This window comes from Microcebus murinus, chromosome 12 (genome assembly GCF_040939455.1).
Source record: "Microcebus murinus isolate Inina chromosome 12, M.murinus_Inina_mat1.0, whole genome shotgun sequence".
Classification (NCBI taxonomy): domain Eukaryota; kingdom Metazoa; phylum Chordata; class Mammalia; order Primates; family Cheirogaleidae; genus Microcebus; species Microcebus murinus.
In genome coordinates this window covers 34,526,892-34,539,564 of record NC_134115.1, presented here as the reverse complement: position 1 = coordinate 34,539,564, position 12,673 = coordinate 34,526,892, and the positions used below count along the sequence as shown (strand labels likewise).

At 38.3% G+C, this 12,673-nt stretch overlaps 1 protein-coding gene across 3 annotated transcripts in view; it reads left to right on the top strand.

Moving 5' to 3' along the window:
- The first annotated feature begins 114 nt into the window (after nucleotides 1–114).
- Nucleotides 115–12,673, top strand: part of BRD10 (bromodomain containing 10) — a 92,119-nt gene continuing 79,560 nt past the window's right edge. For 2 of the 3 annotated variants that reach the window (XM_012738100.3, XM_012738093.2), the window contains exon 1: nucleotides 115–3,685. In XM_012738100.3, coding sequence (XP_012593554.1) covers nucleotides 3,093–3,685 — 593 coding nt within the window. In that variant the 5' untranslated portion in view covers nucleotides 115–3,092. The remainder of the gene's footprint in view (nucleotides 3,686–12,673) is intronic. The other variant, XM_076008678.1, reaches the window with a different exon arrangement.

Sequence of the window (12,673 nt, the reverse complement as noted above, 5' to 3'; positions counted from 1 at the left end):
TTAAACACAAAAAAGACAACAGCTTTGAGACTAGTAATTTAGCAGTAGATATGCAATGTAAGAAAACAGTTCTATAAATTTAGGGTTAATTATATTAGTCTGTCTTTAATGTCGCTTTTTGTAGGGTAGAAAAAAGAAACTTTCTACTCAGCAAATCATTGATCCAAAACTTAACATTTACAATACATCTATTGTGATTTCCTGGGGCTATTGTGAGTACTGTGTATGTAAAGTATTAAGAAAATATTTAAGACCCAGTAAGTGCTCAATAAATTGTAGCTGTTACTGCTGTTGTTTTTACCTCTGTCGTGTTCCTTTTTATATTGGAATTCCTCTTACATTAGAATTTTCCCCCTGCCAGTTCAGTTGGGCAAGACATTTGTGCTATTGTGGACAGGGGTATAAAGTTTAAATTTTAGATATGCATTCCATACAATTATTCGTTATTAATGGGGAAGAAAAGAAAGTTAAGGACATTATGTATAGTATAGTCACAATTTTAAGTATTTTTAAGATAAATTAAAAAGTATAGATGAATAAATAGAAAAATCCCACCTCAAAGTATTAATAGAGGTTTCTCTGGGTGGTGGAATTAAATGGCAATTTTTCTTCTCATTTATATTTTCTAATTTACCTACAACCAACATATTTATTATATAATACAGGTTCTTTTTAAGATTAAGATCTTGATCCTACTTTCATTGTAGCTAGCATTGCTATCATTCTTGGCCTCTTCATGACCTAGAGTTGAAGTTCTTTCTACTCACTTGCACCTTTCTCTTTTATATACCTTCATTAAGAAGCCCTTGATCAACAGTTCTAGCAATTCCTTATACTCTTGTGCATGAAGAATTGGAAATTCTGCCAGATGACTTGGAATTAGGTACTTGGAGTTTTTGAAGTATGACAGACCTAGATATTAATATTAATTTCAGCAAAATAACTTTCTTAACCTAAGTGTCAGTTTCCCCATCTGAAAAAATGATAATACCTAGCTTATAGGATTGTCAGAATTAAAAGAGATAATGAACACAAAGGGCTTAGTAGCACAGGGTTCAATACATGGAAGCTATACTGTCTTAGAGTCATGAGATAGGGTTGGTAGCTAAAAAAGAGGAGGGCAAGGGGATATTTGCTTGGGTAGGGTGGGCTCCAGATTCTTGGGCTTTGCCAAAGGAAATGAAGGATGTCCAGTCTGACACCTTTTTTAGTTACCAGTTGCTGAAGTAGCACTGGTCCCTGCCTTATGAGCTGGGGTACATCTGTGGGCTCTGAGGGAAGAGAGAGAAAATCCTGTAAATGCCTAATGTATGTCTGATGAGATGAGACCTTGAATACTAGAAAATGGGAGGAAGTGTGGAGGAAGGGAGTGTCAATATCCTAAAAACTCAAAAGTGTTCCCGCTTCACTGTTTTACCTAAGACTGATAAAAGATACTGGACAAAAAAAAAGGCTTTGAGGTTTTTAAGATACTGGTACTTTATCAGTGCTCTAAAGTTCACACTAATGAGAAGTAAACAATCACAGCATTCAGAATATCCAGACCATTTAGTCATATAAATTTTACTTCTAAAATGCATGATTTCTATAATTCTGTGTTTGTGTTTAAGTAATTCCAAGTTTAAAGCAACAGATTTCAGTGTATGTCGGAAATGTATGTGCATCTTTCAAATAGAACATGAGAGAAAGGGAATATCTGCTTTATGGAACCATTAATTCCTTCCTCCCGCTTATTTTAAGCAACATCTAAATTAAGTGAATGACGAGTCTACTTTTTAGTCATTATTTAAACAGTAATTTAAAAATGTGTAGTGAGATTGTAAGGCTATGGAAACGACTTTGTAAGCTCAGACTTGAAATATTTGGAGACTGCTTTCAGTCCCACGAATTTTTTTTAAAATGAGGTGCCATTCCCTTTCCTTATTCGTAGCAGATCTCAAGAATCGAGAAGGTGGACATTCTTTAAAAATTTTAATGGAAAACATGGGATTCGTTTACCAAATTTTATCAAATATGAATTGACATTAAGAACTGGGGACAGGACTTATAGAAACTAGTTTTATTAATCACCTCCTTTCCTTTTGCATGTGAACATACGGTCGAGTCCTTGAATTCCCTTTCTAAACTTTTTAAAATTCTGGTTTTATATAAAAGACCCGCAGTCACAAAGGAGGAGAGGTCCTAAGAGGATGTAACTTTCCTGTCGCCTTCCCAGGAGGTGGCGAGTAAAGCTACGCAGGCGCCTTGCTTTCCCCTGCACTCCGCCCCTTACATTCGTCCACTAGCTGATTACATCATTGGTCGGCGCAACCTACCAGGCCTCCGGGCCTGTAGCGGAGCCGGAGCCCTAGCTTTCGCGTAGTGGGGCGGAACGAGAGGGGCGGGGATTGCCCTGCTACGCATGCGCACCGGGGATGGCGACGGTGCCTCTTTCTTTGCCTCTCTCGACAGCTCTCCCCGGCCGGGGGGGCTGAGTGCCCTCCCCCTTCTCTCCTGCCCCTCCCCTTTCCCCCTCCCCCCCGCCCAGCGGGGCTTCTAACTGACAGTTGTCGCCGGGCCCGGTCCGCGCGCCGCCTCCTCCTGCCCGGGTTCCCCGCAGGTAGAGAGGGGCGGGAGTGGGTGTGAGGGAGAGGAGGAGCCGGAGCCGCCACTGCGGCCCCCACTGGGGAGGCGAGAGGAGACCCCCCCCTTTCTCCTCGCCCCCTCCCAGCCTCCCGCTGGCCCGGGAGGGGGTGGGGCGCCAAGGCCGCGGCGGCCCGGTCGGGCCTGGCCGGTGACGAGCAGGCGGGCGGGGCGGGGAGGGGTGAGGCAGGCCAGGGCCGCGCGCGCGCCGCCGCGGGGGGAGGGGAGAGGAGGGCACCTAGGCTCTCCTCTTCTCTCCCCCCTCCCCGCGCGCCATGTAACCCCGCCCCGCCGGCGGCGAGCTCGAGACCCCCGCGCGCGCCGAGCCGAGCCGGCGGCTGAGGAGAGCGAGGCCCGATGCGGCAGGGGCTGCGCAGCTCGGCCGAGCCGTGAGCAGCGGCCCGCGCTCACGAGTCCCCCGGCACCTCGAGCGGCAGCTCCACACGGTCTAGCCTAGGCCCGCCGGAGGCATGAGCGTGCCCGAGACGCCGGGAGAGATGGAGCCGGCCGGGGAGGAGGAGCGGCCGCCACCGGCGGCCGAAGAAGACGACGACGAGGAGGAGGTGGCAGCGGCGGTCCCGGCCTCCGGGCCGGCCCGCGGGAGGAGTGCCTCCGCGCTGGAGGACGCAGACGACCAGGAGGAGGAGGTGGAGGCGATGGTGGTCGGAGGCGGTGGCTGCAAGGAGCAGGAGCTGACCTACGAGCTGCAGCAGGGCTACCGTATCCTGGGCGAGTTCCTGCAGGAGAAGCACCGGGGCCTCACCGCCCCCTTCCTGCAGCCCTTGGGGGGCGTTGCCACCGGGGAGGAGGAGGTGGCCGAGGGGCCGCGCAGCGGGGGCCGGGGCGGCCGCGCCTTCTCGCAGCAGCCGGGGCAGGGCGTGTGTCTGCTGAAGATGGAGGAGAAGTTCGCCAGCGGCCAGTACGGGGGCATCACCGAGTTCGTGGCGGACTTCAGGCTGATGCTGGAGACGTGCTACCGCCTGCACGGAGTGGACCACTGGGTCTCCAAACAGGGCCAGAAGCTGGAGATGATGCTGGAGCAGAAGTTGGCGCTTCTCTCTCGGTAAGTGAGCTCGGTCCCCGGTGGGACTGACAGACTGACACAAACACACCCTCACACGTGTCCGAGGATGGGTTGGGCCAGGGGCCGGGGGCGGCGCTGATAGGTGCTGAGTCGGTGCCGGAGAACCCCGGGAGGAGGAGCAGCGCCGGGCGGGGGCCGGCGGGGTGCGGTGGGTGTGGGCTGGGCGCCGCGCGCGCCCAGGTGGAGAGGAGCTGAGGAGAAAGCCGGCTCCAGAGCGCCTAAGAACGGGTAAAGTTCCTAGGTGTAAAGTGAGATCGTTTCCGTAGGAATTACGCGTGTAGGCAGCGGAAAAGTTTTTGTGGGATGGGAATTGGACCCGCAACTTTTAGAGAGTTTTAGCATGACATTTTTTAAAGTTTGTAGGATGAAATATATCTAGAAAATAACTTTGATGCATGTAAAAAGGCGGTTGTTTCAAACCATTAAAAAATAATTTTGTCTTTTTCTACTCTTTCCGACCGTCGGAGATTTATGGAATGTTACTAAATGGCTTATGATTACTCTGGAGTTCTTCAGATACTTTTCTCTCTGTTTTATCTGAGCACACTGAATTTTTGCAGTAACAGGGAATGCATCAACACAAAATTTTAATACATTTAGACATTTGTGTTTATTCTACTAAAAATCATAGGCAATTCAAATGGCACCGTGCTCTTGGTATATGCCACCTGTATATCCAGTTATTTTTCTTTAATAAGAGAAAGTGATGTCACACAGGAGGATACTAAAATGTATTGTTTTATAATCATTGTATAGTTAATAACCAAATTAATTTCTCAAATGTAAATTTTTCAGGAATAAAAAAATAGTTGAATATTGTTGGAATTGGTAGTTGAAATGGGATAGTTTTTTGACTATTTACTAGCTGAGTGAACTTGACCAAGTCCCTTAATCTGTTTGGCCTCAGTTTCCTCATCTGTACAATGGGGATAATAGTACCTACCTCATAGAGTTGCTGCGAAAATTAAATGAGTTAGTAAATGTGAAGTCAAAAGAGTGCTGGTTGCATAGTTAGCCTAATATAAGTGTTAGCCTTTATAATACGAGTAGTAGCAGTAGTTGAATAAAATAAGTATACATTTCATATCTGAAACTGGGCATTATACATGTACCTTTACAGAATAGCTCCTAAAAATTGTGCTAATTTTTTGGTCCTTGATTTATAATTGTAATTTTAAAATAATCTATTCATCATTGCTTCCCATATGCTGTTTTCAAGACCATCAGTGATTTTTTTCCTCCACTAAAAGCAGTTAACATAGTGCTTGACAGGGGAGCTCTCATTAAGGAGCCTCTTCTTGAATCCTTTCATAAAGTAGAATTATTTGGTAGTAGAACAATTATTCACTCATTTGCTTTTAAATTATTTTTAATATTTTATTTAGTGATTTTATACTTCTATAGTCTGTTACCTTTGTCTCCATAGAACATTTTTGCTATGACTCACATTTAAAAAAATCCATTCACATGTCATTGCTTTTAAGTGGTACAATATACTCCAAATTGATAACGTACCCAAAAGGAACCTTAGAGTTCATTTAGTTCATCTAGTATTACAGATGTGGATTTAGATTATTACAGATTTAGAATGAGGCAAGAGAATGGTTACATGAAAGTGCTAAGAGATAGCATGTGGGTTTAAATGAATTACAGGTGTTTTCAAAAGCTCTGTGTATATAATAAATATTTCTTAGTACTACAAAAGAGCAGGAAGACTGTTTCTCTTTTACATACAGGTAAATTTTTAAATGCTTAGAATCATTCATAGTGCCTAATGCTCAGAATACTGTATTCCCATGTGATCTAATAGCATCCATACTTAGAAATTAAACTTATAACATTGTATAGTATATAAATATGATAATGTATTTCTGACATTCTTAGGGGAAGGGATAAAATCTTTGCATTTTAATAGCAAAAAGTAATGATGGTCTCAAATAGATAAAGATTTAAGTTCCTCACTTTTTTGTATTTGATGTATTGATATATGCAAACACTTTTTAAATATGTTTGCTTGACCACACTTGTGGATACTAGGAAATCATTTCTTTTTCTATACTATCCTAAAATCTGAGTCATTACTAAATAGGTGCTTTGAGTGGGCACGACTGAGAAAAGTGTAGGTTACAACTGTTTGGAATGCAATTAGGATATATTTGTTCCAGAACAGTATTCTGTAGACTGTCCTTGTGAATATGATTTTCAGCAAATAGATAACTCAGATACCTTATTTGTAAATACCTTAAAGTGGTATGTGGTATTTCAGTAAGAAAACCAGTGACTCATTTAGATACTATCATTTAAATTTTTTGTTGTCTTCTGGAATATATTTGTAAAACACTAAGTTAACTCTTAATTTTCAAATTGTAAGAAGATTCTACAGATGCTCCATATACGGCTGAGTATTCTAGTAAGCAATAAATGAAGTTCATTAGGTAAAGAGCATCCACATTATATTAGAGATTTGCCTGGTAGCATTGGTACCTTGGACATGTCATATAACTTGAATCTCAGTCTCTTCATCTGTGCAGTGAGAGTGTTAGGCAAGCATTGTTTTGCAAGCATGATTTTTGCAAGCATTTATGTATCTGTTAGAACTAGGCATTCATGTTCCTGAGACCAAAAGATAAGTTCCCTGCCCTTAAGTGGTTTACAGTTGAGTAGGGAAACAACACTGAAAAAGATGATGATTCTATAATGGATGTATGAACAAGGTGCAAGAGAAATTTAGAGGAAAGTGACCTAAATATGAAGGGGAAGGGCTGGGTGTCAGGATGGCAAGTGAGACGAGGTAAGAAGGGGAAAGAGACTAGTTTAAAACTGTCATAGAGATACTTGTACTGATTCTTGAAGATGTTGAATATTACGACTGGAATTTATAGTATGACATGATGAGGACATTCCAGAATGCATAGCGCAAGGCATGAAACAGTGTAAGTGTTTTTGTATGCCTCAGTATGGTCTCCTGAGTAGTGTCTGCATCCTGGGAAGTAGGCAGGATGATCCGTTGGGGTGAGAGAAGAGAATATTATTAGAACTGAAGTATATTCTATTATTATTTTCCTTTTTAAATTTCTGGTTTTGATTTGCTTTTTGTGATGTTCATACTAGTAATACATGTATATAATCTATAAATAATTTCTAAATATTATATATATGTTTTTCCAAAGAACTAGAACTAAAATTTAGGTCTGCTCTTTCAGTTTCCAAAGCCTGGTTTATTGCCAGAATGAATTCCAGATTGAGGTACAGGCATGTGTATTGTCTTTTTCAAAAGTGACACTATATTTTGAAAGTTCTAAGACATCTTTTTAAAAATGTTAATGTTAAACATACAGTTTTTGACCACTCACTCCCATGGATACTATCTTTTCTATTAGACAATGTATCTGTTCCCAAGAAAGTTATATTTTAGAAGGGATCTTATTTGTACATTTGAAGCAGCTGTGAGAAAATAGCAATTAGCCTTAGAAACAATATCATCTAAGTGGAAAGGAATAGAAAATGCTTACCTCTAGGATGCTATGAACAGAACTTTAGAAAATGTCAAATATTACATGAATTTTGCCTCTTCCAAAACTGATTTTAAAATGATGATGTTTTCAAAAGCTTTAAGAATATTCCTTAAAACTTTAAAACTAGGAAAAGATAGCTCTTCCTAGTTTTAAAAGACTGCTGCTAGAAAAAATGCATCACCAGTGAACTTAATAGGCTGCATTTAAATTTTTTATTTTGGCCATTTAAGATAATATTTTGATGAAACTAAGCTTGACTATGATATATCTTTGTTAAAAATTATTCTTGATTTCTACATTAAGTTACTGTTCTAAAAAATGGTACATGTATGGGATAAAAAGACTTTCTTAAAATGTAGCTAAAGGTTATTTGGTTTTGTAGTTGCTTTTGAGTTGGCAGAATATTTTTGAGGGAGATGAGAGTACAAGAGTATCCTCATGAAGCCTCAGAAATTTAAAAATAGAGGTTGCCAAGTACGAGTAGTAATCAAATTAAAAATGGATTTTGTAGACTGATTTTAATCTTTTCCTAACTTAAATTTGAATTTTTATTGACTCACTTATGCTCAATTAAGATCAAAACTCAGAAATTAATTGGAAATTTCAACAAGATGCTATTTCTCCAGTAATTTAACCCCTCCCACTTCCCATTGGATTCTGTAATTCTCTATTTTTTGTATAAATCTTTGAAAATTGGGCACCTTTGGTAATAGAATCTGGATTTGCCTCTTGTTCAAAACTGTAGAATGTTAGAGTTTGATATTCCATATAATTCTACTTATTGTAGTAGCTAGTCTTAAAAAAAAATAGTGTTGTTTAGAGAAGGTCCAGAAAGAGTGTAGTTGCAAGTGATGAAAGTATGAAGGAGTTCAATTAACAAGATATTTATTGACCCCTTGCTTTGTTCTAGCACTTGGGACACAGTTTCAGCTCCCAATAGCTTTAAAAGATGATAGAAAGAAACATACATACATGTATGGTAAAGGTAGAATATGTTTAAACTGTGATTCTCAAACTTGTTCCATTGTCAGAACACCCACAAATAGTCCTATTTGCACAAAACCTTGACATATGATATAATTAGTTGTATCATATGATTTTTTTTTTTTTACTATAGGGTCTAAAAGGTTTAAAACAAATTATGGGAGGAAGCTCTTAATTAAAGAAATTCTATTACATTATTTTTTTTTCCCCTACAAATTGGGAAAACAATCACTTTTGGATTTTAGGTGCTAAATCTTGGTTCAGCTCATGAAATGACTGTATTCCAAGGGAGCATACTTTGAGAACTACTACTGTAATGAGCTATATTATGGGGTGTTTGGAGAGTGCAGAGTACTTATAACTACTAGGGAAGGGCAGCTGGGATTAAAAATATCTTATTAGAATTTATTCAGGAGGTTATAGTTTTTGAGCCAGGTTTTAAAGAGTGGGTAGAATATTGAAAGGTGAAGATGAGGAGCTCATTGAATAGTTATTTGAACTATTCTGATGCTAGGTAATATGTAAAGCTTTGTAGATACGATGATAAACATGACCTTGTCCCTTACTTCAAGGTGATAGGTAAACAGAAACACATAATTAAAGGTTTAGAGGCAGAGGAGTATGGATTATTCTGGGAGAACAGTTTATACCCAGTGGTTAGAGAGCAGAATGATGAGGACCTGTAGTGGCAGGTAAGTCTAGAAAGACAGATGTGGGCCAATTATGGAGGACCTTGAATGCTTGCTAGGAGACTTAGAATCTAGGCAGTGTAGGTCCATCACAGATTTTGACTAAAAGTGTAATATGATGATTTTACTTGTAGTATTTTGAGTTTGAAAGCAGAAATGAAAAGAGAATAAAGGAAACTAAAAGGTTATTGAGTTAATGTCATCAAGAGATCATAAGCAGTAGGAATAGAAAGATAGATGAGGGTACAAAAAGGGTAAATTCAGCAGGTACAGGTGGTAAATGTCAAGCTATTAAATGTGGCATGTGAAGGAGAGGATGATGTCCAAAATGAATTGGAGCATTTGAGCCTAGTTTATGGTGATGCTGAGGGAACAGGAGAGGAGGCATTCATTTGAGGATATCCATCCAGCTAGAATTATTAGAAAGGTGCATATGGAGCTCAGCATAGTGATAAGGGATAAGGGTTAATTAGGGGTTAACCTGCCAAAGGATGATGGTTAAAGAAATGGGAGTAAATGAGATTGCTCAGGACAGAATGTATCTAGTAAAAATACAAGGGGGCCAAAGGCAGAACTTTGTGTAAGGATTGACTATCTTCAAACTGCAAAGAAAAAAAGATTAGAACGATTATAATTAAAATGTGTATAATGTACATTAAGCTGAAATGCTTAATTGGGCAAAGGCAGTTAATGAAACTTAAGAGTTTATTCTGGAATAAGTAAAAAATATTATTTGAACTATACTAAACTTAGACTTTAATTATTTAAAGATATTTTTGTTCCATTTGAAAATATTAATTTGAGAACGATTTAGATTTAATATAATAAAAATGCCCTAATAGATCCTAATGTATTTTACATTATAGTCTGTTTCTCATTGTATTTGTACCCTTGTATTTATTTTTATATCTCAGAAGAAAACTAGAGCAGGGAGGAAAAACCATGTTTTGGAGAGAAGATTCAGTCCCTTTCATAGTTATATTTTAGCTTTCAAGTCATCTTTAGGCTATCTCTCCATAAGATTAGTGTTGCCCAAAACAAATAACAGACATTTTCATTTCCTAAGAGCTTAAATAATAATATGAATCTTTAAAATTCATTTTAAATTACTTGGAGTTTTTTTTTTTAATTGGAAAAGACTAATAAACCCCAGTGGTAATATTATCTATCACCAAACTCTTTGTTATATCATCTTCCCCCTGGGATCTGTGAATGTTCCAGAATTAATTGTGCTTTAAAATCAGGATATTAAGTACATACACTTTGAAAAAGATCTAAGGAAAACCAACAAAATGTTAATAGTGGTTATTGCTAAGTAACCCTAGGCATTTTTCATTTTCTTCTTTTAACTTTTCTGTATATCCTAGATTTTCTACAATATGCATATTCCTTTTATAGTAAAAATACATTTTATTGAAAGGAAATTAATATTTACAATTTTGAATAAACTTTATAGGTAAAAAATTGGATTAAAGTAATGTATCATTCAGGCTATAATACAGCAGTAACAATGGACGATTTTTAATTTTCCCTTTCACTCTTTTTAGTTTTTAATCTTTTTCTTCAATAGCCATGTGTTACTGTTATTTTTTATAATACTATTCAAGGTATAAAATCCACTGATCTCCTAGGTGCAGTTTTAAGGACGTGGAATAGTTAATGCTGAGAACTCATCCCAAACTTTAGTATTTAAAGCTTTGGAGTACAGCCATCTGAAGGTACCTTCAGACAAAAACAACTTTCAATAGTGTCTTTTATATATTTTTAAATGTTAGTTTGTCTTAGAATTCACCTCTGTTCATTTCTATGTAGCTAGTTCACTAAAAGATAAACTTCTTACTACACTTCTTAAGTACTTTACTAATGTTGCTTTTCTGTGAGAATTTAAACCTTCTATGTTAAAATCAGTGATAAAACATTGCCAAGGTACAATGCAGAAAGTTGCTACTTAGCGCATGATGTATTGGGGGATCTTCTCTTTCCAAAAGATAACTCCCTCCCTCAGATATGTCTCATTCACTAGACAAATTTTCTTTCAAATGATAGCATCTCAATTTATAATAACTAGAGTTTTAGTTTGCAGAAGATTTAAAGGTTAGCATTTGTTTTTAAATGATAATCTAGTAGGCTAGTATAATACATTAACTTCTATGGTAATGGCGTACATTCTCAGCTTTCTGAAGTCAGTATCAAAAAGAAACTCTTCCAGAGAATGTTCACTCAGATAGAATATTGGAATTATTCTCCTAATGGCATTTCATGTTTTATGTTTTTAAAACTGCTTTTCAATTTTAGTGGTAGATTGCCTAACAAATATGCTAAAGGATACCAAAATTCTGCTAAATATACAATTCCTAGTGAATTCAGGGAGTTTTCTCATGTTTGTTCTAAAAATAGGAACTAACTCCATTTTACATGAAAGGAGAGAAACAGACCATCTGGAAAACTTATTATTAGGTCATTAAATATAAAATGTCCAATTTTGAATCAAAAGTTTAGTTTATTATATCTCAAACAAGAACCAGTACATTTAATCAAAGTATGTGCCTAAGCTATCAGTACAGTTTTGCCATCTTAACTGTAGCTTTCTTATGCCAGCAGCGAAGAAGCCTGGAGAGTGAGTGGCAATGAAATCGTGAAAGGCATTTCCACAGCTTGTTGAGAATTAAATATTTTTCCTTGCAAGAAGTTGTCCAAAGTCTGGAAGAAGTGGTAGTCAGTTGGTACAAGCTCTGGTGAATACAGTGAATGACAGAGTTTCCAAGTCCAGCTTCTGTAGTTTGAGTAGTGTTGTTTTTTTGTGAGATGTGGTCTTGCAAGGGGCCTGTTTCTATTGACCAATCTCCGCTGCTTAATTGCAAGCATCCTCATCATTTCATCCAGTTGGTTGTGGTAGACTTCCGCTGTAATTGATTGGCCAGGTTTCATGAAGCTGTAATGGATAATACATTATACAAACAGTGCTGGACCACCAAACAGACACCACTAGTTTTTTTTAATAAATATTCAGTTTTGGACTGTGTTTTGGTACTTCATGGTCATCCAACCATTGTGCTGAACACTTGCAATTTTCAAAAAGAATCCATTTTTCATCACATGTCAGAATATGGTATAGAATTGGTTCGTCTTTATGTGTGACAGCAAAGAAAGGCAAGCTTTGAGGTGTTTTCTCTTCAAACACTCATTTAATTCATTTGGTACCCATCTAACCAGCTTCTTTACCTTGCCCATTTGTTTCAAATGGTCCGATACTGTTTGAACAGTAACATCAAACTACTAATTGCTGCTAATTCGCGCGTAGTTTGAGATGGATTCACTTCCACTACAGCTTTCAGCGCATCCATATCCACCTTGGTCTCAGGTTACCCATATGACTGATTTTGAAAATTAAAATCACCAGAATGGAACTTCTGAAACCATCAACGTACTGTGTATTTATTAGCCATGTCCTTCCCAAACACTTTGTTGATATTTTGAGCTGTCTTCGCTGCATCGGTTCCACAATGGAACTCATTCAAAAATAACATGAATTTTTGACTTATCCATGGTTTCACAAAAATTGCTCTAAAAAAAATTTGAAATATAATCGCAAGCCAAAATGTGCATTTGAAAGAATGAAGATATACCTTTACAATTTAAAAAACAAAAAGTATCAAAGTGAAATGTCAGAGATATCAACTGTCAAACTTACTACTGAAGGAAATCGGACATTCCATACTTAATAACCTAAGACATAGAAATATTTTTCTATAGAAACAGTTACAAATATAGATTGCTAC